General features: G+C 35.7%; 8 protein-coding genes across 12 annotated transcripts; 3 read left to right on the forward strand and 5 right to left on the reverse strand.

Moving 5' to 3' along the window:
* Nucleotides 1-214: 214 nt before the first annotated feature.
* On the reverse strand, nucleotides 215-929 carry LOC18607326 (uncharacterized). Its single transcript, XM_007041419.3, has one exon. It carries the CDS (start codon nucleotides 754-756, stop codon nucleotides 268-270), a length of 489 nt encoding a protein of 162 aa, XP_007041481.1. The 5' UTR covers nucleotides 757-929; the 3' UTR covers nucleotides 215-267.
* Nucleotides 930-1445: 516 nt separating this feature from the next.
* TBL12 (trichome birefringence-like protein (DUF828)) lies at nucleotides 1446-4397 on the reverse strand. Of its 2 annotated transcripts, none has more exons than XM_007041420.3 (4): nucleotides 3733-4396; nucleotides 3094-3231; nucleotides 2587-2836; nucleotides 1446-2340 (listed from the first exon to the last, which is right to left on the reverse strand). In XM_007041420.3, the coding sequence occupies exons 1-4, from the start codon at nucleotides 4272-4274 to the stop codon at nucleotides 2059-2061; spliced, it is 1212 nt and encodes a 403-aa protein (XP_007041482.3). In that variant the 5' UTR covers nucleotides 4275-4396; the 3' UTR covers nucleotides 1446-2058. The 2 variants fall into 2 exon arrangements, with proteins under 2 accessions (XP_007041482.3, XP_088659299.1); XM_088803173.1 differs by having other exon boundaries at nucleotides 2137-2317; nucleotides 3733-4397.
* An 861-nt stretch (nucleotides 4398-5258) lies between these two features.
* Nucleotides 5259-6258, reverse strand: LOC18607328 (BURP domain-containing protein 6). The gene is given in 3 exon segments (XM_018114825.2): nucleotides 5259-5885; nucleotides 5888-6127; nucleotides 6208-6258. Coding segments are annotated over 3 exon segments (918 nt in total).
* Nucleotides 6259-8539: 2281 nt separating this feature from the next.
* Nucleotides 8540-10042, reverse strand: LOC18607329 (BURP domain-containing protein BNM2A-like). The gene is made up of 2 exons (XM_007041423.3): nucleotides 9579-10042; nucleotides 8540-9415 (listed from the first exon to the last, which is right to left on the reverse strand). The coding sequence occupies exons 1-2, from the start codon at nucleotides 9633-9635 to the stop codon at nucleotides 8600-8602; spliced, it is 873 nt and encodes a 290-aa protein (XP_007041485.3). The 5' UTR covers nucleotides 9636-10042; the 3' UTR covers nucleotides 8540-8599.
* A 3309-nt stretch (nucleotides 10043-13351) lies between these two features.
* LOC18607330 (organ-specific protein S2) lies at nucleotides 13352-14163 on the forward strand. The gene is made up of 2 exons (XM_007041424.3): nucleotides 13352-13460; nucleotides 13651-14163. The coding sequence occupies exons 1-2, from the start codon at nucleotides 13416-13418 to the stop codon at nucleotides 13924-13926; spliced, it is 321 nt and encodes a 106-aa protein (XP_007041486.3). The 5' UTR covers nucleotides 13352-13415; the 3' UTR covers nucleotides 13927-14163.
* Nucleotides 14164-14207: 44 nt separating this feature from the next.
* LOC18607331 (Cytochrome c oxidase biogenesis protein Cmc1-like protein) lies at nucleotides 14208-15310 on the reverse strand. Its single transcript, XM_007041425.3, has 4 exons — nucleotides 15190-15310; nucleotides 14854-14931; nucleotides 14660-14764; nucleotides 14208-14576 (listed from the first exon to the last, which is right to left on the reverse strand). Exons 2-4 carry the CDS (start codon nucleotides 14896-14898, stop codon nucleotides 14481-14483), a joined length of 246 nt encoding a protein of 81 aa, XP_007041487.1. The 5' UTR covers nucleotides 14899-14931; nucleotides 15190-15310; the 3' UTR covers nucleotides 14208-14480.
* Nucleotides 15311-16371: 1061 nt separating this feature from the next.
* Nucleotides 16372-19046, forward strand: LOC18607332 (RNA demethylase ALKBH9B-like). The gene is made up of 6 exons (XM_007041427.3): nucleotides 16372-16626; nucleotides 17072-17488; nucleotides 17680-17765; nucleotides 17853-18163; nucleotides 18373-18444; nucleotides 18539-19046. The coding sequence occupies exons 1-6, from the start codon at nucleotides 16461-16463 to the stop codon at nucleotides 18852-18854; spliced, it is 1368 nt and encodes a 455-aa protein (XP_007041489.3). The 5' UTR covers nucleotides 16372-16460; the 3' UTR covers nucleotides 18855-19046.
* A 979-nt stretch (nucleotides 19047-20025) lies between these two features.
* Nucleotides 20026-27777, forward strand: LOC18607333 (Phosphatidylinositol-4-phosphate 5-kinase family protein). Of its 4 annotated transcripts, none has more exons than XM_018116267.2 (10): nucleotides 20026-20475; nucleotides 20919-21067; nucleotides 21172-22248; nucleotides 22561-22728; nucleotides 22926-23091; nucleotides 24165-24275; nucleotides 24434-24552; nucleotides 25647-25801; nucleotides 26532-26721; nucleotides 27275-27777. In XM_018116267.2, the coding sequence occupies exons 2-10, from the start codon at nucleotides 20973-20975 to the stop codon at nucleotides 27555-27557; spliced, it is 2364 nt and encodes a 787-aa protein (XP_017971756.2). In that variant the 5' UTR covers nucleotides 20026-20475; nucleotides 20919-20972; the 3' UTR covers nucleotides 27558-27777. The 4 variants fall into 4 exon arrangements, with proteins under 4 accessions (XP_017971756.2, XP_017971754.2, XP_017971755.2 ...); XM_018116265.2 differs by having other exon boundaries at nucleotides 20029-20475; nucleotides 24365-24552; XM_018116266.2 differs by having other exon boundaries at nucleotides 20029-20475; nucleotides 24365-24552; nucleotides 26565-26721.
* Nucleotides 27778-27914: the final 137 nt, after the last annotated feature.

Genomic DNA, 27914 nt, shown 5'->3' on the forward strand with positions numbered 1-27914 from the left:
ATGAAGGGCCAGCAAGATAAATTATCGGGTGAAATGCGCAGCCATGGAGAATAAAGCTTTTAAAACAACAACATCGTACATTTATTATCCTTGTACTTGGCTGTTAAGTCCATAAATGGAAAGAAGAAAGGAAAAAACAAAAACACAAAGTAAGCATTTCACCATCCATGATTTTGATCTGTGATACTACACTAGCTAAACAAGAAAAGAAAAATTCCATTAAACTACAAGTAACATTTTATAAGCTCTTATGCAATCTTGTACAATCTAAGTATCTTGTGAAAACCCCAACATTCTCTTCAAACCAGGAAACATACCTGAAGAAGATTTCTCATCCTGCAAATATTCATCCACCATTTCCACAACTGATCTTACAGATAATGGATGAAAATTGACACCCCAGTTATTAACAAACCCCTTAACTAAAACCCATTTCTCCTCTTCTTTCATCTTTCTCCATTTCTTATTCACTTCCTCTTCTTTCAATGACAAATACTGGCACAACTCTGTGAACAGAAACTCTCTGCTCTGCTTCATGGCCTTCTCCTTTTGCTCCAAATGGGTATTAATCTTTTCGACCGTTACTGCCAAATCTAATGCAAGGGCTGTATCGCTGAGGTTTCTTTTCGCACATGGGATGTTGTGAGTCTTGTTTGGTCTGTTGGTGATGAGAGTTGTGGTGCTGAAAGGATGGTTCAGGATCTTCCGAGGTTGTTGGAGGGATTTCGGGGGAAGAAGGTCGATCCTTATGGCCATTTCAAAGGTTGTCGGATGATGGATTTCGTTCAGATCGGAGGGCGTTTGTTGGATTGTTCAGATTAGAACGGAAACAGCGAAGTACGGGATGCAAAGGCTCATAAACCATTTTAAACCCTTCATTGGGCCTTGGTGAATGAGCCTTGTACTCGAAAAGTAAAAGGGTAACAAAATTTGTCATGGTTTTTTCTGTGATTTATGAATTCTTTTTCGTACTAATTTTGTTTAGTTTTAAGATTTCTATTGACAAGCATTGTTAGGCAGGCGACAGAAGTAAAGAATCTTGATGTTCTGAAGTCTTTCTTCGAATTTGTTAAGGCCTGTTTCCACTTTCCAGTCATGGTTTGGACTCTAGTTTCAGAGAAGTTTAATCCTCTTTTTATCTTTGCAAAACCTGATCTTATCTTTCCAATCTTTTATCCTTCCAAAAGATTGAAGTAATCTTATCCTTCCCAAAGATTGGAAAAACTTCCTGTGTCAAAGCAAAAGCTTCAAAAAGAAATAAATAGAATGTTTCAATCTAACGTAAGGCAAGTAAAAGATCTCGAAAACCTTATAAATATAAATACTACACACTCTATCAAATTAGTCTTTTGAGAAGAGGATAATTGTTTTAAATAAATAAATAAAAGAAGAGAACGATGGAATAAAAGAAGGGAAGAAGCAACTATCTTAGCAATGAAACATGATTGTTTAAAAGGGATTTCCAAATTAAGTGCAGTGGCACTATATTTCAAAAGAATAGCTTAATAGGTAAAGTCTGCCAAGAACAATATGCTAACAATAAGCCGCACACTGACATTTAATTTCCAAGTTCAAAAAGCTTAAGAAGTAAAAGAATTAAATGAATGAGTAGAAAAAAACAAAGATATCCTTTCTGGACATTTGAAATGTTCAACCTATAGAATGTGGATGAACTTCTCAGCTTATCTTTCAACCACCCCCCTTCTCCAACTCTGCGTGCACTCTCCAGAATTAGAGTAAAAACTAAAAACTTAATTGACATGTAACATGCCACGGATCCTCTGTTATAATTGTAAAATATTTGGTATTGTGTCACTCCCCCCCCCAACACTGAAAAAGAGAAAACGCCGATGTAAAGAGATCTTAGAGGGCAGCAAGGTTCAATTTCCAAACACCCAACTATCATTCATCCCCAAAGAGACCAGTCTTGAGGCATTCACCCTGTATTCCGTATTCACATTCTCACAAATCTGTATACTCAGTGCATGTGGTGGTCGCTGCTTGGTGTTATCCAAGGTGAACATTGAAACAATTCGAGAAGATTCTGTTCACATTTCATCACCCTGTCTCGAAACTATTAAGGATTAGTTGTGCCAGTATATCAACCCAAGTGTCAGGGACACCAGGTAGGCACCAGTGCATGCAGTCCTGGCCCCACATCGACACAGCGTCCTTCTTTCCTAACCAAATTGCTGGATGGGCATCTGCTCTGAACTCACTCAAATGAGTCAGATCAAGCAATTGAACGTTTGTTCCTTGCAGTGCCTCTTTAATTAGATGGTTAAGCGTCCGTGCTTCTTTGTTCACTCCATTGTTGCTGGGATCAAACCACAAGTCAAGCTGTCCAGGTATCAATATCAAAATCCTCCATAAATATAGCAGTGCACATTCCAAATATAGTTTAAAAATTCAACGATTTTGCTTTAGACCAATAGTAGATTTGTCTTTAAAACAAACTAATTTGGATTTGAATTGCTATACAAGGTATGTCACTGAAATTCAACACAACAAATTGGAAAATTATGGAACTCAAGTAAATGGACTATCAAACAAGACCAAACTGTATAAAAGTTTTGTAACAGATACCTGGTCCTCTTCAAGGGGTCTGTCAAATAAGCAACTGCCATTTTGATTCCACTCGCCACCATAAAAATGTCTTGGTGATTGCAAACGCCAGAATTTGAGGTTGCTCTTAGGAACTTCCTTTTCAATGTAGCGGACCATATTTTCAAGAACAACTTGAAGGCCATCCAATAATCCCAGGGGAGGACTAATTGGTCGCCCATGCTGATAAAAGACAAGAGGAGTCTCCTTTGGGAATTTATCATAGCCCCACCTAATCAAATACCAAATCAAGCATTACTCCAAGATGTTCTCAGAGAGGAATGGCCCAAGATAATTGCCTTGCATATGCATATGCATGCATGAATATGTGTTTGTGTTGTTACATATGTGTTAAGACACTCTACATTCATAAATGAAACATCTCAAAAATTATACTAAGCATATATGGTGTCAAAAAAATTAATATCAACAGACATTTGTTTATTGATAAGCATCTTCTATAAATTAGCAAAAAGAAAAGAAGATCACCAATGGCCAGTGTTGAAAACAAGAACATCATAGAAGTCAGTGATGCTGATCCATTCATCTGCAGGAATATCAACATCCACTCGGTATATTCCTTTCAGTCCATCTTGATCAGAAACCGTAGATGGTTTTGGCTTCCACCTTCATTAGTCAAGTACAAGCATGTGAAACATAAAACTAAGACAGATATCAAGGCTTCTAGAATTTCCATAGAAGACGAATTTAACAACATAGGGCAGAAGAATATGAATTAGTCACAATGACTGAAGCCAAAAACAAGAAATATTTGGTGAAAATGCAAGTCAAAATAACTAAATTCATTATCACAACACTAATAAAGGCCTAAAGAAAGGCAGTAGAATGGTTTAATTCAAGCCCCCAGGGGATAATGCGTTAATGGATGTGCCTGCATTTTACCAATTTCCTCTTGTAAATCCAAATATGACCTTCTCATTACTCAACACAGTTTCAGGAAGTTTCTTTTTCCTAATCTAGATTTGTGAATTTTCAAGCATCACAAGAAAACAAATGAAACATAAAATTATCCCAATGGCATTTTCAATCAATCACAAAATCAAGAACTATTAATGAAACAAACTCAAAAAAACCTATCTTGAAAAAAACAGTAAGTAAAAAGCTTACTTGTATTTTGCAAGCAAAACAGCCCTATGATAGGCAACCGTGACATTATACTTGGGAAAATAAGCCCCTCTCCAAGCGCCCTTTTTCTTCCACTTTTTAGCACCTGAATCAGCCACTCTAAGCACACACAAAAAAGACACCAAAAAGTTTTCATTCAAAGAATCCCCAACAAAGCCAATATTCCTATTCCTCATCAAACCCAAGAACCGCCAGGGGTCAATCCTCTCCAACCTGCAACCATTGGGTACCCATTTCCAGGAATTGATTATCCCCATGTTGTCCCTCTTATTCTTAAGACAATTCCAGGCGTTTCTATGAAATGGGCAGGAATCATCGTAGAAAGGCTTGGGCTTGGTGGAGTCTAAGACCCAACTGCCATAGAAAAGGTTGCAAGAAGAAGAGGACGAAGGAAGGAACTTTTTAGTGGGAAAGGAGGCGGGCTTGTTGGTATAAAATGGCAGGAAAGTGGAGTACACGAATAGGAAAACAAGGGAAAGAAAGATGATTGATGGTAAGAAAGAAGAAGAAAGCTTAGGATGCATTTGCGAAGAGCAACATCAATGGCAGTAGATTTCTCCTCTTTACAATCGAAGTGCACTAGGAGTTCTTATTCCAATTCTGTTCTGTTCTGCCTAGGTTGTCCACTTGTCTTGGATCTGCAAGTTTTCACATCGACACTGGTCGATTTAGACAAATCTCACCTTGGGTCCTCTAGTAATGGGCCTTCACCTTACAACATATAACCTTCCATGGGCAAGTTGCCAGCTCTGCTCACTTGCCCAACTCATTTCAGACTTGAGATTCGGAGACGATTTTTGCTTGTTCGCTGCCAGAGGTGGGCTTGATACCCATCTTGTTTTGGGCTATTATTATTATTCTCCTATTGTATTTGGAATCAAGCCGGTAAGAGATCAATTGATGGATAAGGTATTCTTATTTTTGAGATATCTAAATTTGTGTGTTATTATTTTATAAGATATACACCGAATTCTATAAATATTAAATGAAATACAAAACTTTAGTTTGTGATGGACATTTGTACTAATATTAAAGGAACAAATACATTTTTTCATCCAAGTTCTAAATCATTTAATTGAATTTTTTACATGTATTTATCTTTTTAGTATTATCTCTTCATTATTCCATGTGCATATGATTATATGAAGATAACATTTTATCTTTTATACATAAAAGAGGGTGGGGGATAGCCAAAAATAAAACCTTAAGCATAAACCAACAAAGATTCCATAACACAAATTAGGGCCATGTTTTTCCTTTTATACAACACAAGTTGGCACAATTGCAAGCCTCTGAATCTGATATTCTTCCTGGCATATCATGCATCATCAGATTTTATTTGTACATATCCATTTATAAATATATAAATGTACAAACACCAAGCACAATAGTAGCACCCATACATGTAGAGACACCTGGGGATCACATACAGGCATCATGCTTGACAAGACAGAGAGAAGCAACCTCTTAAAACAAGCCACTTAGGTGATATATTATTGGCATGGTCATCACTGAACCCAACTCAGATCCCCGGCAGAGAAGAAGTGGCACATTGGAGATTTGCCTTGCTTGTCTGTGAGGTTAAGAAGGGCGGCGCTAGCAGAGTCCATGTGGCAAACGGCAGCAGCATCTACTTTGTCTTTGGTGTTCTCACCAATCATTGACACCTTGAAAACTCTGGTCTCACTTGAATCCTCATCATACTGGCAAAAGAAAACTGCGTAAGGGTAAGGCATGGGGTGGCAAGCTACTTTCCTGAAAGATTTAATCTCTTTTGGGGTTTCCAAAACCCTGTAGTTTTGTAATGAAGCAGTTGACATTGTGGGGTGTGTTGTTGTAACAAATCTGGTATCTTAAGGCGCCCCTTTAAAGGCACCGCTAACAAAATCAACCATGGATTCCAGGGAGGTAGCGCAAGTCTTGGTCTCTCCCTTGCCAGGTGCAACACATTTTTGAAGTGTATCCTCCATGGCCTTGGCCAGGGAAGAACCTGGAGGAATCGAAAACAACTGGAGGATTTCCGGAAGCTTTGAAGACGAGAAAGGGATGGAATCAGCTACTTTCTTTGGCAAGAAAGGAGATGTAGCAGGGTCTTTGTTAGGAAAGAAGATTGGTAACAATTTTCCGGATGGAAATTGTTATGCAGCTCATCGACAGTGAACAATCCTCCCTTGGAGTTCTCCATGTTGTCATGGGAATGATCACGAAGGGAGTACTTCTCCACAAGAGCTCGAAGAGAAGTCTTTTCTGGTGAGGCGATGTTCACTGTTTGGTGGAAGTCGGAAATTGAGAATTTCCCTTCAAGGTCTCTTGGGACGTCTCTCCAATTCCATCCATCAGGCTTGACATCCCTGGCTCCATCGATGCCATGGCCGCACTGCAAGGAAACCAATGGTTAACAAATTTAGTAATTAAAATCTTTAAAAAAAAAGAGAGAAGCTACTTTTGGTAGCTTACTATTAAAAGCAAAAGATAGGAGAAAAGGAGCCAGTGGGTGAATCCTGCCATCTTTAATTTCCTGTTCAAGTTCGTTACTCTTTTGCTTGAACTGTGAGTGTATGCTTGGCTACGAGCTCATGCATTTATAAAGAGAAAGAAGTGAGAAAATTACAATAATGCCCACTGCATGGCCCATGCAGCTTATCAAAATAAGAATTCGTTAATGGCTAGTACTATTCATTTACCTGAAAACAAATCTTATAATTTGATATATACTTTCTTGCATGGATAATAGTTTCCATTATCCACGTAAGAAAGCCCTAAGGTAGTGTTCAGAATTTTGTTGGGAATGTGATTGCTAAAAATGTAATTGTTGAATATATGATTGCTAAAAATATTATTATTGAAAAAATAATTTTGCAATGTTTGGTATTTTATAATGATTGCAGGGAATATAATTATTAAAAAGATTATATTGTAGTGTTTGGTTTGAAAATATTTTACTAAGAATGTAACATAAATTTATAAAATCACTTTTTTATGTGAATTGATTTCGTCAGTGTAAAATACCATCAATCACTGGACTTCCTTGTATCTTTGAAGTGTGTACACTGGTAACTTTTTGACACGCTACAAGTGGAGGCAAATAAAATTTTAAAGAAAGTGACATTGTTACATGTCTTTGAAGCTAATTTCTTGAATTTTTAGTTTCATGTTCTAACAAAAACATATGTTATCTAAATAAATGTAATTAAAATCCAAATTTTTGAGAAAAAAATTTATCCCTAAGTTTTAGAATCTAAAGAGTTTGTTAAAAGTTCAAACTTGTTTATAATATTGTAGAGTTTCCAAATTGAGCTCAAATTAAAATTGCAAAATGAGTCTGAATATTCCCTGGTTCCTACAAAATTAATACCTAGGGGCCCTTGTTGTAATTTGATTTAACTATGTATTTAAGCCCTTTATTAGGCTTTTTTTTTTTTTTTTGGGTAGTATGGGCTCTAGAAAAATCAATGTCTATGGTGACCAGTGGCCCTGCTTATCTTATTCATTGGTTTGATAGATTTGGATATATAGCTTGGGCCCTTGAATCTTGAACAGTGGCTTAGATAATTACAATGAGTGAAGGGGCACTATTTTATAAAATATAATTTATTTACTTTTCTTTTTCTTTTGAAAGTTATTGTTTGAGAAAAGAAAGTGAAATGAAGGAAAATGACATTTCTTTTATTGTAGGGTGTTGAATGTTGCCAACAATTTGTGGTTATATGAAGATATTTTTCAAAGTTCTTACTCCATCCTAGCTAGGACTAGGATCGGAAATTTTATATACGACACGATGACATGATATGGAGTTAAGCGAGTTTAAATTTAAAATAATTATGCTTTATGCTTTAATTGTCTTAATACATTTAAAATATGAAAATTTAGTATCTTAAACATGTAAAATTCACTTAACTCATTTAATTAAATAATGTTATCGTGTACTTGTATAATTCGTGACTCTTTGATTATTTATTTAATTAATCATATCAATGTGTTTACTTGACACATTTATTACTTAATTATAATTTATCTAAACAGTCATATAATTACTTTCTTTTGTTGTGGTTGACAATAAAAGTGGTGGATTTTATTATACTTAAGGATATATATTATTGTTTTATGACAATTATTAGTTATAAATTTGATGTTATATTTCATTTGTAATTGTATGCATTTTAATTTAATTATATTACTCATGTTAATCATTCAATTAAACTAAAAATCATGTCGTGTTATATAAAATTAAACTCGACTTATATAATAAACATGCAAGTTAAACGTATCTTGTCATTGTCCATTTTAAGTAAATGTATTTATATTCGTATTTAAAATCTTAATATGTTCAATTAATTGTATTGTGTTTTTATTTATTTGTATAATTATTAATACTTAATATTTACAAAATAAAATTAAGACATGTAAACCGACCAATTAAAAGAGAGGCATTTTCCAAAACCTAGGGTGTCTTTACATTGAACCCGATCCAGTTATTTCGATTTGTATGAGTGTAGACAAGGAGTCCATACCCCGATACCCCATTCATCAGATTGCACTTTATAATGACGGCCCAGGTTTTGTCTCCCTTGTTGTTTTAATGGTTCGATTGGGCTTACTTTGAGCCATCCGGGCCTCTTGTTTTCTTCGGCCATAGGTTGAGTTAGTTCATATTACTATAGGCCACAGGATGCAGTAACTCTAGGTAGAACTTTTGATTTATGTACTGAAGGAAGGAACATAGAGTACACAGAAACATCAACAATGGTGGCTAAACATCATTCAATGCAGATTGTAACATTATTGCACATAGCTAATGTATGCACTTTATTAAGTATCTTTGAAGTCTAACCAGGCCTGTACAGTACATTCAAGCAGGCAAAGGCACCCACACTAGACTATCTGGAGGGAGGAAGTGACAGACTGGGGAGGACCTAGGCTTGATTTTGAGCACACGGAAAGATACATGATCATGGTCCCATTGAGAGGTATCCATGTGGCAAACAGCTGAAGCCTGCGCTCTGTCTCCATTCTCAGCTCCTAGTGAAACCTGAAACAGCCTGGTTTCACTCTTTTGGCTGTGGCAGTAGAATACTGCATAAGGATATGGCAAAGTGTGACATGCAATGATTCTGGAACTGGGGATCTGTTTAGGCATGTCCAAAATGGTGTAGTTTTGTAGAGAGACGGTCGGCTCTTTGAGGACGGTAGTGGTTAAAACCTTAAGGTGGGCATCCGAGCCAAAGACAGAACGAGAAAAGTCAAGCATTGATTCCAGGGAAGTGGCACAGAACCTTATCTCCCCTTTGGTGGGTTCAAGTTCACATTGCCGAAGTGTATAATCCATGGCTTTGGCTTGGCGAGAGTCTTTAGAGAATGAGAAGAACTCCAGAAGTTGTGGGAGTTGTTTCGATGAGAAAGGAATGGAGTTGGCTGCTTCCCTGGATAATAGATGAGGAGAGGCAGACAGGTCTTTACTGGGGAGGTAGACAGGCATTGTTTTGCCTACCTTGAGGTCATCTATCTTGAAGAATATATTAAGTGAAGGGTCCATATGGTCCATGTGGGCTAATAGATGAGTATGGCCATCCATGGTGTTGGAAGGTTGCTGCAGATAATTTGTGCTGCCACCTTCCTCCTTAAGTTGTCTGTGAGTTATTTTCCGGGCATTACCGGCTTGTGCAGACTGTAATCAAAATTGACAGAAAAAATTAGATGCTGAAACTAAAAGAGCAGTGGGAAAGCATGTTGCAGCATCAGAAAAATTAACCCATAAAAAGTAAGTTGAATTCTATGAAGATAGAAAGTTTAATGAACAATAAACCAAGCAAGTTTATGCTGATTCTTACCATCAAAGCAAGAAGAACAGAAAGGTAAATGCACCAGGAAGCAAAATCAGAACCCATGTCTCTGACTGGAACTCTACTTTCTTGTGTTTTTTTCCTCTCCTTCTTCCGAAATAAAAGAAACAGTGCTCAACTAAATCAACTGGAGACTTTTGGCTAAGCAAAGATTGTATTTTAATGAAATGAATTATATATTGTGAAATAATGTACTATTAACCAATATAATATGTCCCCCAGATAGCATCATATCCATCTTTCTTTTTTATGATAATTGCTGTATGGCAACTTGTCTGACTGATAGAATAGAACCTGTTTCAATGGACAGGGTAGTGCTTGTTCTCAGGTTTTAGGCAAATGGTTATGTCATTCGATTTTGTTTGGCTTTATGGTCTTCCACCAAATAAACTGTGCCTTTTTGAAAGTTAATACTTCCTTCACCAAGTGAAGTTTATCTTAAACTGTGGGCTGTTTGTGTATGCAGCAAACCTGGGCTAGTCTAACCTGCACCTCAATCACATGCTTATTAAATTACAATAAACTTAATCATGTTCCTTGATTCATTCCATCTTGGCAAGAATCACATGCTAAATGAACAAATACAAAGAATGTATAGATTTTCCAGCAGAGGGGTGCGTTGTGAAGTGTGAACTGACACTAAAGAACAGAAAAGATGAGGTTTGTGGTGGTAGTGGGATAGAAATTCTGCAGAAGAGTTGACTATCAGCCTGGTGTCCTAGTGCAGGACGTACCCTGTCAGGTACTCAATGAATATATGCATGTTTCAACGACATAGCAGTATCATATAGCACTGAAATCTTGTTGGTTTCTTCATTGAAATGATTAAAGCAACATCAAAATCTGGTAAGATGCCCTTAAGTTTCAAAGGTGGCATGTCAGCTATCATGGAAAATCCAACTAGCAGGCCAATAGAGGATCCTGTAATCTCTCTTCAACCATCTTCTAGACTATTGCTTTTGAAAGAGAGGGCTGATTCCATCGAAATTCTTATGGAGAAGATTATTGTTTTCTTTTATCTTTGAAATACAATAATTCTCCCATGAACATATATATCAGCTAATGCCTAAATACTTTATGCAATTTCATAAACTTTTTTACTCTTTTTTCAGTGTCCTATTCCTTTGCACATGGACAATCATTGCCTTTTTTTTATACAGCTAGGTCCCTGCAAAGTCCAATTGCTTATGATGAACAGATTACTTACTCTTTCTTCTTTGTTTTGTTTTTGCTGGTTTTTTCTGTCTCATGACTCTACCCGAAGAATATCAACTTTCAGAAATCTTTTCACTAATTGTCAAGAAAGAAAATGCTTCCTACCCTCCACCAGGCACCTAAACCTTGCAACGATTCATTGAATCTTACTACACACAGTTTTGCATATTGCACAATATATCATCATCAGCTAATGTGGATGGTTTACTGTTCTTTTCCTTTGCCTAGAGTTGACAATGTGAACGATAGACCTTTCTTTAGAACTCTTACGAAAGCGATCTTATCACGACCCCAACAAGGCCATCAAGACGCTTTCAAGGAACTAAATCCATTACTTGGTAGATAAAGCACCAACAGATCTTTGACTTATGGAAATTAAGTTGGATTTGCCCCTCTTCTTCCATTAAAGGTCACAGTGCTTTGAAACCTTTTCTCCTTTAGTTAATCCTTTCCTTGATAGTGCAGCAACAAGGAAAAGAAACTTTGTTGCTTTAACTGTTAGGATTAGGATTTAGGTATACCTGCTAAGAACTTCTTGCCAATAGTTCTATAACTTGCTATGCATCTCCTTCCATGAAGATGATGGAGGTAAAATGGGTTATTTGCCATCATATAAGCAGATCAAATTAAGCGAAAATAGAAAGAAAGCAAAGATGAAATTCAAAAGCAACAACTAGGCTTATATGTATGATATGCGGATGAAGTTGACTTTGGCACATCAGGCCAAGGGAGTGATCATGTGCCCAGCAAATCACAGCATAAGAACCATATTAAAATGGTAAAAGACTAGACCAAAAGTATATGAGAAAAAGAAAGATGCTGTGCACGAATGACGCAAACGGAAACAAAAAAAGTACAACTAGACAATATTTTCTTTGATAAGCACAAAATGGACAATTGCAGCAAGTTGACTTTGGGCCTGGGAAGAGCCAACCTAGAGTTGTCGTGGGGGTCTCAGAGTCTATCTAACCCTCTTTCAACCTTGTCCCTTTTCGATCTGTTCCTCACAGTCTCAGCCACTTCCCATTGCACTTAACTTTATTGTTGGTCAGCTTGTAATCAGCAATAGGATCATGCAAAAGTATATGAGAATCTATAGACCCTCTTCAAGATTAGAATAATAACAAACCCTAATAAAGATAAACAGATGTTTGAATTTCCAACACTTTCATATTGTATCTTACCAAACTGATGAATATATTAGGATAATACCGTTAAAATCTACAAGTAGGCTGCGTTTGACATGTTGATGGGTAGTAGTGAATAAAGGTAGTGTTTCTAAATTTTATGAGGAATTAAGGTTGTAATCAAACATGTTTGTTTTCTATTATCAGAGGTCAACTTTTAACAGAAAATTTTTAAGCTTAGAAACTTGTCATGGTATGTAAGCATGACTCTTCATGGCATCAACCCAATATGATTTTCTTCTCCTGATCACCCAAACCTTGTTTTTAATTGCACCAGAACCTGTAAATCATGTGTTGTTCACTAGTGTTTCTCACATCAAACAACTGATAATGATGGAAAATGATTCAAGCAGGTTGCTAGCTAGTGTGTATGACAAGGACCTTACATCAACTGTTCATTGCAGAAACCAAACCTGCGCAAAGCATTAGCCATAAGTTGTTGAAGAAATGATTAATTAATTTTAAACCAGGCCATTTAGTAAGTCAACGAAACACTAAAAGATTTCCTTTCTTTAACGTCCTTGAATTAGTGTTTGGTACATCATCACTCCAAATGGTGGCGCCAGAAAAAAGTGATTGAACCATGACAGGATGATGTTCCACCAAGAAAAACCATTTCTAAATATTATCTTGCCATGAATGAGGAAAGCTTTGTTTGTTGTTGTTAGGGGCTTCTACTCAGTACTTTGTAAGTAGTACAGATTACTTAATTTAATCAACAGGCTTGAAAACATAAGTACAATTGATGACAAATGAGACCCAAATTCCCAGTACTGGAGAAGATTTATTACAAACTGATACGATTGGGAGAAAAGAGAGGATTGAATCTCTGCTTGTCTGTGTTTCACACCTCTGGAAAGTTACATAGCAGAACATAATCAGGAGGTCAAAAGTCTGTTATTGCTGTAGTTTTATCAGTCTCCCCAGCTTAAAAAAATCAAGCATTCTATAAAGAAATCTTCATGATATTGCTAAAGAAATTCCGACTATGCTGCCATTAAAACGTGGGAATATTGTCTACCACCAAATGTGCCAGAAAATGGGAAAAACTATTTAATTATCTCCTTTCATGAGGTCAAAGCTGATTCAATCTCATGGTTTTTGTCATGTCAGAACAAGTTGCCATTGGACTCTGAAACTTTGGGCTCCAAATAGTATCAAAAAGACCCTTACCAAGGAAGGACACCCGACTCTATGATCACAACAAAATTTAATAAAATAATTATATTATGTAGAGCTTACTTAAGTCAAGCAAACTATTTGTTTAACAATTTCTTCAATAGAACAGTGACGTAGAATAGACTAATCACTATCTTGTCCTTTGCATATGGCCTATAAAAGGTTAGTCAGTCTTGAGCAGATTACAATACAAACTAGCAAAATCTAACCGTGTTTCAACAGGCTTCAACAGTCTATCAAGGACATGAAGACTTTCTTTGCTGTCTTCATTTTCTGCTTTCTTCTCCTGGTAAGCATTTCACATCTAATTTAGTGCAGCAAACTCCATTGAAACCCGATTTCTGGAGGGTTATGTTCAATCAAAATTTCAAGAAAAGTTGATAGCTAATTATATTTCTATGAAGTTCTTCAAAATAATCCAATCTCAGTTTTCATTCAGTTATGATTAATGTTTTTATCTCTGATCTTTTCTTGGATAGTCTGCCAACCCCAACCATGCGAGAAAAGAACCAGGGGACTATTGGAAAAGTGTGATGAAGGATCAACCAATGCCAGAAGCAATCAAAGGCCTTTTGCATCAAGATCCAGCTTCAGCTTTGGGTTCTGAGAAGAACATGAAGCACTTTGTCAAGGATTTCGACACCAAACACAGTGTTATAATATACGACAGCGGTCCCCAGTCTAAAGTAGAAGACAACCCTCATGTCAAGGACTTGAAGGATCAGAAACAACAAAAATCTGATAAAAAGAACTAGACAGAAAGCTTGATTTCATGGAGGTTTCCATGTCCGTACGATGTATGTAGCTAATAGTGTGCTTGGTTGGTGATTAGTGTTTAGAAGTCAGAACTAGCTCTGGGTGTTGGGATTAAACTAGGAACTTTTCTTAGTTAAACTTCAATCTTGCTCTTGAGCTATTTTGATTGTTGTGTATTAAACTTGGAAAACTTACTGCTTAATTCTATATAAAGCTAATTTAAGCAAATTGATTCATCCTCAGTTACTGTTAAAGGATCTGAATATCCCGAACATATAAATATAACAATCGTCTCTCCGGCTATTGCCGATTCATTTCTTATAACAAAGAAGGAATGATGTATTTATTGGGTAAATAAATCATCCTCAAGATACATTTTGAACACAATTAAACAGAATTATCAAGCAATGTACACTGATTATCAACTTGTACAACAAAATATCTGAACCAAAAATTTTCTGTTGCATCAAAACCTAAGGCAGAATAAATCCAGGGAGCAGATTTCTGCAAGGCTGCAAAAACTTGTTGGCCTGACCAATGCAATCCTATTTTTTCAGGACTCGTTTTCAGCAGTTTCCTTCCTTAATGCCTGAAGTCTTTCTTTCAATTTCTTACTCTGTTCAAAGTTAGCCTTCCTCTTCAAAGCTTTCTGCAGAGAAAGCTCATAAAAAATCATACTTCAGAGTCAACAAAATTATGTTCTAATCTGGGAAAAAACACCAGTAAACTTACTTCCTGGCGGAAACAGCGATCAAGCTTTATCTTGAGTTCTGTACATTCACCAAAGAATTTTGCTATGGGGTGGTCTGAATGACACTTTTGGAACTGCTCGATGATCTGCCACAGACATCATTGATTAACCAAAAGAGAATCCTTCCAACAGCTAAATATTCAAAAACCCATCAAAAGTAACAAGAAAAACTTACCTCAGCACACATCGGGTGCCTGTGTAATGTCAAAGGAGGGTGCATTTTCCAGCAAAAAATGTTCAATTAATCTGTATCCTGAACAAATTAACGAGCAAATTCACGACGAACTGGTCAAACATTCAATACCCAAATAACCCCACCAAAAATATTAACGAGAAAAGGGGAAAAAAAGAGAAGAAAAATCTAAATTAACCATTTCTTCAATTTATTTAGCATTTAAACAAGAATATTCAAATTAAAACATGAAAAGGAAGATCTATTCACTTTTCGGAGCAAATTCATGGACAAAAGTAAAACCCAAATTCGAAAGATACTGTGGGTCGCAAAACGTACCGTTTTTAGTTCGTCGCAGTTACGGTAAGAGTCGTGAGCCAGAAACCTGCAACTGCAACGATGAAGCGAAGGAGGCGGCCCGAAGAGGGGAAGAGATAAACGGCACCGTGCTCAACTATCATGTAAACGGCGTCGTTTCCCTCTTTTGTACTGAGGGCAAGTGTGTAATTAGAAAGTCATGGTAAAAAGTAAAAACTATAAAATTCCTTTTTTTTCACAGTAATTTTAATGTAGGTTAATTTTTTTTCTCATTTTTAATAATTTAATTATAGTCCAAAATATACTTCCATTGCAATAATTTGAAAAACTTAAAATACAAGTTTCGTTCTTTAATTTGTAGACCAAGGAAACAACTTATTGTATTTGCATTGCATTCTTATTTTATAAAAAAAATCTCAACAAATAAATATAATTAAGATATAATATCTAAAAAAATTATTGAAGAATTAAAAAATTTTAAATAAATTTTTATTTTTTTATTACGTTCAATCAAATTTTTTTATTTTTATTTTAAATCAAATTAGCTATTATGATTAATAGTTAATTAATTATTATTAATTAAAATATCAATTACCATTTTATGTCATATAATGTTAATGTAACACGATAATATGACTATGTGATATTTTTCATATTCTATATTAATATCGAAAATAAAAAATAAAAAATTAATTAAATATAATAAAAAATAAAAATTTATTTAAATTTATTTAAATAATGCGACTGCTTTTCAAAACATTATATTTTTAATTAATCATAATAATTTTGAATAAAAAATCAATTATGTAATTATTTAGAAAAAATGAAATTTAAAAAATTTGAATTTGAATGTATTAAGGTCCACGATCTAAAAAATTTTGATTAATTTAATTATTAACTTAATTAACTAATCTAATTCCATAAAAAGAGAATTTCAAACAATTAACTTTCACGATATATTCAATTAATATGATTTAAAAAATATTTAATCGAATTAACCGAAAACAAATCTCTTGCTTTTTTATTTTATTTTATTTGTCCTTTCCTTTACCCTTTACTGTAAAAAAGTAAAAAAAGGGCCAAGCGACAGCGTGTGAAAGATAATTTTAACTGTAGATTGGTCAGCAAGTCATTAGAGAAAGTACGAGGAACAGGTGGATTCTTTTCCTAATTTGAAACGGAAACAAAATCTACTCACTTGTTTTTGTCCGTACAAAACCGTTCCCTACTTAATTTATAAACACAAAGCCTCTCTTTACTTTCTTTTCTCTACGTAGAATTAAGTGCGATTCATGAGCGGAGATTCCCCCGCAAAGATGCCTGAATCCGTCATCGGCGAGGGCATATTGGGGCTGCTGAAGCCATTGAATCGAGACGAGATTCTGGAGGTTTTATCTCAGGGGTTTTGCCAGCACTGTGAACTTCTTTTGGAGGAACGAATTCAAGGTGTTTTGAATAGTAAGACAATCACTCACCCTTCTTCAAATTTACTTTCTTTTTCTTTTTTTATTTTTCTGTGAAGGGTTTTCTCTTGCACCGACTTATCAGGGTTTTTAGAGGAATTGATTAGATTCTCAATTAAGAATTTACTTATCACTCTTTTGCTTATGCTTTGTCTAATTTTCTATAGAAAACTGTATATCTTACTCAATATTGATTAACTTCATTGTTGTTTTTAGTATAATTGTTTGTCAAGAATATTGGAGCTTTGAATGTAGTAAATGGTTTTGGCTACGGTTATGTAGTAATCTTTCTATGATTGGAATTGGGGTTTTCACGGTTTGGTTTTGCAGGCCTTGAAAGCTTTTATCCAATTCTGCCATTTTACTTTGCTTGCATGTCTGTTACTAGAAAATTTTTGAAGCAATTTATTCACAAATGTTATATCATGATTTCGTTCCAGAGAGAGAGAGAAAAACATCTGGTTTGTATTCATCAGAGAATGCCTCAGAATCTGTTATCAAGTCACCTCACCAAGAAGCGACCGGGGCCTTAAATGCTATCCCACCACCTAATTCAGTGAGCAGCAAACAGCTTGCTCGTACCTTCACAAATTCTGATATACTCCTTAATGATGGACTTGGTGGAACTTCCTCTGCGATTGACAATGGCTTATCAGAGGAGCAAAAGGAGCAGATCAGGTTTTCGCAGGTTGGCAGGAAAAAGGATTTTTTTCACATGGAGAAGATCAATGGGAAAGCAACCAATGTGCTGAAAGGGCTTGAGCTTCACACTAAGGTCTTCAATGCTGAGGAGCAGAAGAAAATTGTAGAGTGTGTCTATAGTCTACAACGTATGGGCCAAAAAGGGCAACTTAGAGGTGAATCTATGGAAAACTTAACCTTTTTTGCTTGTTTTCGTTTTAGTTATTGAGGTCGACCTTGATAATGAGCTATTAAATTCACTTGATTCAAATGCATGTAATCTCTTAAGCCTATTTAAGAATAACCATGAATAATTATAGGATTTCTTGTACTAATAATATTGATCTTTTCATTTGAATGTTTGCAGAACGTACATACTCTGAACCCAGGAAATGGATGCGTGGTAAAGGTCGTGTTACAATGCAATTCGGCTGTTGTTACAATTATGCAGTGGTAATTTTCAATGCTTATTGTATTTTTTTTATCTCTGCTTTTGGCCTTTTAATCCTGAATTTCATATTAAATTCTGTACCTTAACAGGACAAAAATGGGAACCCACCAGGTATCATGAGGGATGAAGAAGTTGGTCCCTTGCCCCCATTGTTCAAGCAAATGATCAAAAGGATGGTCAGGTGGCATATTTTGCCTCCAACATGTGTTCCTAACAGTTGCATTGTGAACATTTATGATGAAGGCGATTGCATTCCTCCACATATTGACCACCATGACTTTCTCCGGCCCTTTTGCACTGTGTCATTCTTGACAGAGAGCAATATTCTTTTTGGTTCAAGTTTGAAGATTGTGAGTCCAGGAGAATTCTCAGGACCTGTATCTATACCTTTGCCTGTTGGGTATGTTTTCTATATTCTATCCTCACCAATTTGGTTATTGTCTTCTTGGTTAAAGCATATTTCTCATTTGAATCTTTGATATGAAAACATATATACTTGCATATTGGATATTTCTTTTTGGTAAAACGTTCCTTTTTGGTACCTGTTATGCATGATAATCTTCGTTTTTATGCATGTGTCTAAGTCTTAACCTAGCACCGGCTATGCAGATCTGTGCTTATTTTGAACGGTAATGGAGCCGATATTGCTAAGCACTGTGTCCCAGGTGTTCCAGGAAAAAGGTATCCTAATTCAATCCTTTCCAATTAATTTGTTAAATATTTAATCTTGGACATTCAGGTACTCAATTATTTCATTCCGCTTATGAATATGCAGGATATCCATTACATTCCGAAGAATGGATGATAGCAAACTTCCATACAAGTTTTCATCTGATCCTGAGTTGTTGGGAATTAAACCACTGATCTTTTCTCCTTCAGCAAAGTCAGCTCCACAAGGCCATCATCAAAGGCCAGTCATTCATTCTTCCTTTGTCAAGGCAGTAGTTCAGCAAAACCAGCATCGAAATGACCAACGAGTCAGGGATAAAGCAGAAGAATCTGCTAAAACAACGAAGAACGATTCCTTCCTCGCAGGAAAGAATGATTTTCCTCCACTTGGTAGGGTAAACAAATTTGGATCAAGGCAATGATTTCTTTTGGATAGATTCATACAACTGGGCTGAGCAGAGTTCTCATTTATATATATTTTAGTTGAAGTTATATTTTCCTGATTTCTATTTATACTTAGCACAGAGTCATCCATTTTTTTGAGGCTGTTATCAGAATAATATCATCTATTATTTTGAAGAAAATAATTGAAATGATCACTTTAGCCTTCTTCATTCTTGGCCTTTAATTTTATTTTTTTTTGCTTTTTCTTTAAGGTTTAAATAACAAAAAGAGTTCTTGAATTATGTCAAGCCATATCATAAGTCACATAGATACAAAAAATATCAAATAGCATTAATTGTGACGACCATGATAGTTGTTAATGTTTCGTTAAAGATTGCAAGCTTACGTGTGGATTTTAATTGAATACGGATAAATGTTTCTTTAGACACAATAAAAGTATGAAAATTCAGTTGCATAATAATACAAGATTTTTATTATTATTTAAGTCCATTATTAGCTTCTTGAATTTCAATGGATTAATTAATTCGCAATATATATAGTTAAGGAAGGTTGGAATAACTATAATGACTATATTATTCACAAAAGAAAAATGAATCACATGCACCACAAGGTAGGAATAGGAAGCACCATAACGACTAATAAATACCTATAATAAAGTAAAATTCATACTCTTAAAATAATCCCTAGATGAATTTTGTTTACTCATTATAATTATTTAATTAACTTGGAAGAATATGTTCACAAATTAAGTAAATAAAAGAAATTAAAGAATAAAGTAACCATTCTCCATGCTTTTACAAAGTGTTTCCCAATTCATAAATAATAATTAAAAATAAATAAATTAAAGACATATGTCTCGCTTGGAAATTGGAAATTATTACATTAAAGAAGGTAAAGTACCAAAATTGCCCCCGTCCCACGTGGTAAAAAAAACAAAGGGAATCATCACATGTCATCTGAGCTGTTCTTTGGTGCAAACCAGACAATCACAAACCTCCAGCCGCTCTTTCCCGCTGTTTATGTCTTTTTATGCCTTTCGTGGCCATCACTTTAAAGATCGTCTACAACTCAGGTACACCATCTTTTTCAGTTCCTTCGCCATCCGATCACCGCCACATCTAACGTGGGACCCCATTTGATTTTTTTTGGGACACGATCACGAAAACATAGGGGAGGGAAGAGGGGGGACGACAAGTTTTATCTAGCGACACGTGGTTGAGTTTTGCTCTACTTTTGTCTTTCTAGTTGCTGGGTGGAAGAAACAGTTTTTGGTAAACAAATAACTAAAAGAGAAAAGAATTGTGAAGAGAATTTTAATGATACCCGGTTATCAGAATTTGTAAGCATTCGTCAATGGAAAAAGAGATGCCCAGAATCCAACAAAGTTAGTAAAAAATAAAAAATAAAGAGAAAACGAGATAGGAGGGAGAGGGACAGAGAGAGAGATAGAGAGACAGAGAGGTGAAGTGTCAACTCAAAGAAGAAGTGATTTGTAGGGCAAAGTCGGCTGCTGGAGATTTTTGACAAGAGTCATATATGGTGTATAAATTCTGGGTTGTTCTTATTTTCATTGAAGTTTTTTGCCATCAAACTGTTCAGTTCAGAAGGAGAAGGGGCTGAGTTTATCATCCATACCAGGTGAGTTTTTCTATTTGTTATTATTTTTCCTTGCTTGAATTGATTTTCAGTTATATTTATCCATTTTTCTTGATTATTAGTACAAAAAAATGGGATTCAGTTGTGAATTTATCAGGTTGTGGCAAAAGAGAAATAGTGAAAAGAACAAACAATGATCAAGGGTTTTATTTGAGTTTGGATTAGAATAGTTTGCAGTACTTTGTAGTAATAAAAATTTGAGTCTGAATCTTTATTTTTTTTGGGTTATTTTGATCTCAGTTTATAATTATAGTTACCAGTTGGTTATGTTCTTTATGACTATCAGAATATAGAGAAGAAGAATATAAAGCCTGTAAAAATGGAAGAGTTTCATATTTCCTTGTTATCATGGAGAAAATTGGCGTAAAAGGAAAATTAGTGTTATGTTTTCCACTTTAACTGGGGTAAATGAACTGCATTTTCAGATTCAAAAGTTCAAAAGGAAGGTGCCCGAAAGGATTTCTTACCAGAGTGCTTGAATGACTCGCTTAAAGAATCTGTTAGATGAGGATTCTGGAACTAGTGCTGAACAGCTCAGTCCTGTATCATGCACCAATGTGGAGAATGTTGAAAGGTATTATATACTCTTCAGCACCACAGTCTACACCTTTTCTTTGTCTCAACTGTCGTGTATCAGATTATGCTTTGTTATGGTTAAGCAAAATTTTATTCTTGCAGGCTTAATGAGAAGGCCTTCTCAAATAGAGATTTCTATGTTGGTGATTTTAAGGAAATTCTTCCCCATGGCAAGGGAAAGTATACATGGTCAGATGGAACAGTATATGAGGGTGATTGGGGAGCAGGGAAAATGACTGGGAAAGGACTGTTACTTTGGCCATCCGGAGCAATGTATAAAGGTGATATTTCAGGGGGTTACCTTCATGGTACTGGTGCGTTTACAGCACCTGATGGATCCATTTATGAAGGGCAATGGAGGATGAATATACGGCATGGATTTGGAAGAAAGAAGTATTCTAATTCAGATGTTTATGAAGGAGAATGGAAGGAAGGAGTACATGAAGGTAATGGTAGATATTTTTGGAATAATGGAAACAAATACACTGGGAATTGGAAACGTGGGAAAATGCATGGTAGAGGAGCTATGGAATGGGTGAATGGTGATCAGTACAATGGCTGTTGGTTAAATGGCTTCAGACAAGGGTCTGGAATTTATCAGTATGCAGATGGGGGATATTATTTTGGAACATGGACCAGGGGCCTAAAGGATGGAAAAGGATTATTCTATCCTGCTGGAAGTAAACGTCCCTCTCTAAAGAAGTTCTGTGTTTCTCTGGGATATGATAATGGTCATAAAAGTGCGTTATCTCAATGTCCGTCATTAAATTTGGAAGAATGCATGGTTAAGAAACCAAGTGTTAAGCGTAGTCTCTCTGAGAGGATCTCTGTAAGTAGTGTTTTAAGAAGTTCAGGTCGAATCTCACATAAGACTGCTGAAAATTCAAGACTTTCTGATTCTGGTAGAGAATTCATACGCCATAATTCCTCAGGCACATTCTCACTTGATTCTGATGCTGGTCAAAGTGAGGTGCAAGAAAATACTGCTGTAGTTTACGAGAGGGAATACATGCAAGGAGTTATGATTAAAGAGAGAATAAGAAATTATGGTGAACTATCACAGAAAGCTGAAAAGCGAACTAAAAGTCATGCCAAAGAAACAAAAAAGAGTTTATGTGTTGGCGTTTTCAAAGGCAAAAACAGCTATCATTTGATGCTTAATTTGCAACTTGGTATAAGGTAAACTGATCGAGATTGCAACTCCTTTTTCTGGCATACTCCAAACTAATCAACTCGGCTTAAAATGATATTAATCTATCTTTAGCTATTCTGGGGCTTGACTTCATCAAATTTCTTTCTGGAATGTCTCTTAAAGTGATGTTAATCTATTGTTACTTATCCTGGGGCTTGACTTCAACAATTTTTTTCAGGAAAATGCTTGATTACATGTTATATTAATCTATTATATATACATACATATATCTATTAATATTTTTCTTTTTATCTATGGCTTTATTACATGTTATGAAATGCTTGATTTGAAGTTCACAGGTATACTGTTGGCAAGATAACACCAGTACCTAAGCGTGAGGTTCGAACTGCTGATTTTGGAGATCGAGCTAGAATTACTATGTTTTTCCCCAGTAAGGGTTCACAGTTTACACCACCACACAAATCTATTGATTTCTACTGGAAGGATTATTGTCCTATGGTCTTCAGGTATTAAAATCTCATGCACTTTGTTCTTGTTAGATTTGTGAAAAAAGATTGTCACTTTAGCACCAGGCCTTCAATGATTGAATCTTGTTGGTGGAGATCTATATGAGGAGCAATCTGAATTTTTTAGATTCAAGTTACCTGGAAAAGAGTGGACTTATGATCTTATACTTGGTGCATATTTGTTGTACTATGTTAAGGAACCTGAGGGAGATGTTCAAGCTAGATGCAGCAGAGTACATGATGTCCATTTGCGGTGATGACGGTTTGACAGATTTTTCTTCACCAGGGAAAAGTGGCAGTATCTTCTATCTTTCTCATGATGATAAATTTGTGATTAAGACATTGAAACGATCTGAACTCAAGGTTTGAACCTATATAGTTTTCCTTGCATATTATCTACTATATTTATATTTTCAGATTTCAAGTATGTTGGGTCCAATTACCTTTCAATTAAAACATGGATGGGAAGGGAAACTTTAGCAGCTGGTTGATATCACTGAGGATCTGCTGTTTTGTGACACAAGCTTAAAACCATAATCTTTTTCACTTTTATTTTTTTGTATTTACATTGTTTAATTTATAATCATGAGATGACTGCATTAAAGAGTTTACCAACCATAGGATGGACTTTGCCTCAGCTACAAACTTAATTCGAATATAATTTCTTGAGCTTCGACCTGGACTTTTTTTTTTTTTGGTTTCCTAAACAAGAAAAACTCAACTCGATTCTGATACTTAGAAAACTGTAAAATGATTTGACACCAAAGCTAATGAATTTTAAGAATCTCTTTTAATACACGGACAAAGCACTGCAGTGGGCCTTAAATAAATGGCGGATCCTGTCAACATGCATGAGAATATTTAATGTTGATTTTTGCATGTTATAGTTGGGAGTTTCCCTTGAGTTAATGAAGAAATCTGTGTTAGAAGTTTCCCTTGTCTGGAAAGTTGCAATTGGTACAAGGACAAGGTGAAGACAATAAAGGGTGCAACTCAAGTTTGAGTAGGCATTGAAATGATATATAGAACAAAGCTCTAGAGAAAGTGCTTTGAAAACAAGTGATCGGTCTGAAATTGTTGGCTGAAGTTCTACCAGCTGTGTTAATAACATTATTGGTGTTTTGCATTGACGTCAATGAGGCAGATCACTCTTTCCCCTCCCTTCTCTCTCTCTCTCTGCCTAGAAAACCTCCCACTCCAATCCTTCATCTTTATTTTGTCATCAAATTTGCTCAGTACGCATATTTCATTATGTAATTTGCTTTAGATTTAGTATATTTGTGAATTTATTAGTTTTTCACTTCCTTTTGAAATTTTTATGTGTATACAGTATATATCAAAGGATTTAATGACAAGTTTTCTTAGTGTAGGTTTGTACCCCTAGACGATGTAGGATGTCTCTTATGTTACATAAGTAGTTTTCTTCTTCTATGTAGGTTTTACACAAGATGCTGCCTAAGTACTACAATCATGTAAAAGAGTATGAAAATACTCTCATAACAAAATTTTTTGGGCTCCACCGGATAACTTTACCAGGCAGAAGAAAGGTATTTTTTGTCCATCTGGCTTAGTATATATACAGCAATGCACCTAGCTTATGATTAGTGGGGTTGTTTGTTATTCATTCTGCTCCTAGGTGCGTTTTGTGGTTATGGGGAATATGTTTTGCACAGAACTGAGAATTCATCGTCGTTATGATCTAAAGGGATCAACCCACGGAAGATGTACAGATAAAGATAAAATTCGAGAAAATACTACATTGAAGGATCGTGATCTGTCATATGAATTTCATATGGACAAATCATTGCGGAAATTCCTTTTTCAGTAAGTTCCTCATCTTCATCTTTGTAACATCATTTGTGCATTGGTACTATATTTTTTCTTTATAATTAATAAATTGCAAACAAGCTTTAAGAGAAGGATGTTAAGTGCCTGCCATAGCCCAATCTGAGTAGTAGCCTCATTTGCAAATTTGTCCCTCATTGCAAGGTTCAAAGCTGAACATTAGGTGGCAGCTGTTCTGCATTTATCTTCACATTCAATGCATTTTGCGTGTAATGTCATTTGTATTTGGAAATAACATTCAAATTAATGTTTCATGCTGGATTTGTTTCCTTCCCCATTGGTTATTTAAAAGTCAAAATGTTAACCCTAGCCGTTGGAAGCAATCATAATTAGTATAGCTTGTGGCATCTAAATGATCATCCTTGCCCACTAATCTTGTTCTGTGAAGTCATGTAATGGACAAGAATGGTCCCAGTTGCAACCAGAAGCCTGCAGCAGGCTCTCCATAGTTAAATGAAATCACTTTTTGAGACTTTATATCTGCACATTTGATGAGTCTAAGCTTCCACATAGCAGGCTCTCCATAGTTAAATGAAATCACTTTTGACACTTTATATTTGCACATTTGATGAGTATAAGCTTCCACATAGCACTATTCCGCAAAACCCCTAGATGAAGTACACTGTTCCAATTGAGGATGCAGCTGGAGAACAGCCAAACCTTGTGGCTGCATGTGGTTACGCAAGGTCACAATTTCACATAGCTTTGAGAACTTATTGATGCTAGAAATTATGTTTTAGATTAGATGGGAAGGGAGTTATAATATTCTTTCAGATGTGTCATAGTTAAGAGCTTGGTGTCATGGCTGTCCTCTTATCCTCAATGTTCTGCTTTGTTTTTGGAATTAATTGATGTTTAGATTATAGGAGAAGTTAGATTGTTATGCTGTAACCTTTTTCCCCTTTACTCCCTCTGTGCTAAGGTATTGAGCACTTACATTGGTGCTTTTTAGCATTTTTTGCTTACCAAAACCAAGAACCTATTATGTGTACCTGAAAGCAATGGGCATGTCATGTCTATATCTCTGTGTCTGCTTGATTTCTAACAATCAGTGTTTTTTTGTCGTATTGCAGCCAAATAGCTGTGGACTGCACATTCTTGAAATCTCAACAGATAATTGATTATAGCCTTCTATTGGGTTTACATTTTAGAGCTCCTGAGCAACTAAGTGGCCTCCTCGAAGCTCCCAACATGATGCCCAATATTGAGAGCTCACCTGCTGGCGAAGGTAGGTGTCACATTTCAATTTGAGTATTTGACCTTCTTATGTCATAAATCTGTTTATATGATGCTTGGTCTATGTAAGGGAGTGGAATAAGGTGGGAAGGGAGTAGTTACTCCACAAGCAAAATAAGTTGGGAGTGGGAATAGAATGCTATGTCACAATATGGTCAGGAACATAGTAGTTGTCCTCATTCTTTTCGTAGATTTGGCCCTCAAGCATCTGAACTAAGCCCAATTGTGCCCTGGAAGAAAATTTACACACTATTAGAGTTTCTCCCTCATCATATGCTTTTGATTATTATCTTGGCGATTGAGGTGGTGCTGATTAAACTTCTGACACTTGGGTGTGGATGACTGTTAGAAAATGAGATACTATAATGGGCACATTATTTATTTTTATATTTTAAGCTTATTTGCCATGACCAAACCATGGCACAAGTATATGCAAGTGCAAATGATATACAACTGAGGATTGGTGAGTTTGTTGAAGAGTGACCTGGAGCTAGAGAGAGAGAGAGAGATGACATGATAATACAAGAAATGTGATCTCCCTGATGGACTCTTGGAATAATTTTTCTTTTTTTTATCTTGCAACTGATTTGTGAGTTCATGTTTAGTGGGTGTGCACTTCCAATTACACTTTTTACCTGGAACTTTATCTTTCTTTGTTGTGGCTACTTTCTGTTCTTGGTTTCCTTTATTTTTATATTGTTAATTTATTGAAGAGTATGCAGCTTATGTTCTGCTTCCACTAGGTCTGACAACAGAAGGGGAACTGTTATTTCCTTCAAAAGGCTTGCGGCTGGTGGCCCATGAGCCCAGCTCTGTTAGCACTGAACCGGGTCCTCACATCAGAGGAAGGGCATTAAGAGCTTTCTCACTGGGTGACAAGGAAGTTGATGTTTTGGTGCCTGGTACTGGAAGGTAGCAGCTTCATTCTCATTCATTTTGCACATTGACCTAATATTTGCTGGTGATCTTCAGCTTTGCCCTTTAGTTACCAACCCTCATATTGTTATAAGCTTGCATGTTTCTGGACTGAGTTATGTTGGTATCAGAGATAGAACATATTATCTTAAGCACTAAGAATTTTGTTTTACTGCTACAATGGAAATGGACCTTCAACACTATGAAAAGTGTATAGCCTGACACTTTGTCTAGATCCAAATGAATAACAGTTTTGTTTTTGTCAAAGGTAGATTTGGAAATGTCAAAATTCTGTCTTATCTTCCATTTTGTTTTTTGAATTCAAGTCTTTTTCTCAATGAGTCAATAGTTCAGTTAATATCTGCTGAAATTCTCTGCTCTGTCCTCAATTGCACCATCACATCCCATCTCATAGCGTGTTGCTTGCCATTCTCACCTTTTTTTTTCTCTGGCTGCCCTTTACATCAAACATTTCAGAATATGGAGATTTTTTATTGTTGATGTAACTTTGAGAGGCATTTGATTCAGCTGGCAACCACTTTTTATTCAGGTTACGAGTGCAATTAGGAGTAAACATGCCAGCACAGGCTAATCACAAGCTTTCCCGTGTTGAGGCTGATTCAGCTGAAGTTGAACTTTTTGAGGTTTATGATGTGGTTCTCTATATGGGAATAATTGATATTTTACAGGAATACAATGCAAAGAAGAAGGCTGAGCATGCATGCAAGTCAGTGAAATTGGACCCCATGTCAATTTCTGCTGTCGAACCCGAGCTCTATGCTAAACGTTTTATCAACTTCTTGAGTCAAAAAGTTTTCCCTGAAGAACCATGAAATAAAAAAACTGTATATATTTATCTGTTTTTACTATTGCTTCACATTTTCATTTTTGTTAGCTCCTTTTTGTACCTTTTTGGCTCACATTTGACGCCATTCTTTTTTACAGTCATTTATTGTAAAGTGATCACTATCTGCACCTCTTGTACTGGTTGGATAGTGATATTGAGCTTATTTAATAGGTGCAATAAAGTTTTTCTGATATTTTCATGGTTAACGTTGTTCTGTTTAGTTCAAGTGCAGTTGTAATTTTGATGCAAATTTCCATTACCTAGGACAGTAACCTTCTTGCATCTACATACAACCTACCTTGATCACATTCCTGAGTGCAGTGTGCTTGACTATGCATTATGC

The sequence above is a fragment of the Theobroma cacao genome, chromosome 2, assembly GCF_053813885.1.
Source record: "Theobroma cacao isolate CCN51 chromosome 2, ASM5381388v1, whole genome shotgun sequence".
NCBI classification, from domain to species: Eukaryota; Viridiplantae; Streptophyta; class Magnoliopsida; order Malvales; family Malvaceae; genus Theobroma; species Theobroma cacao.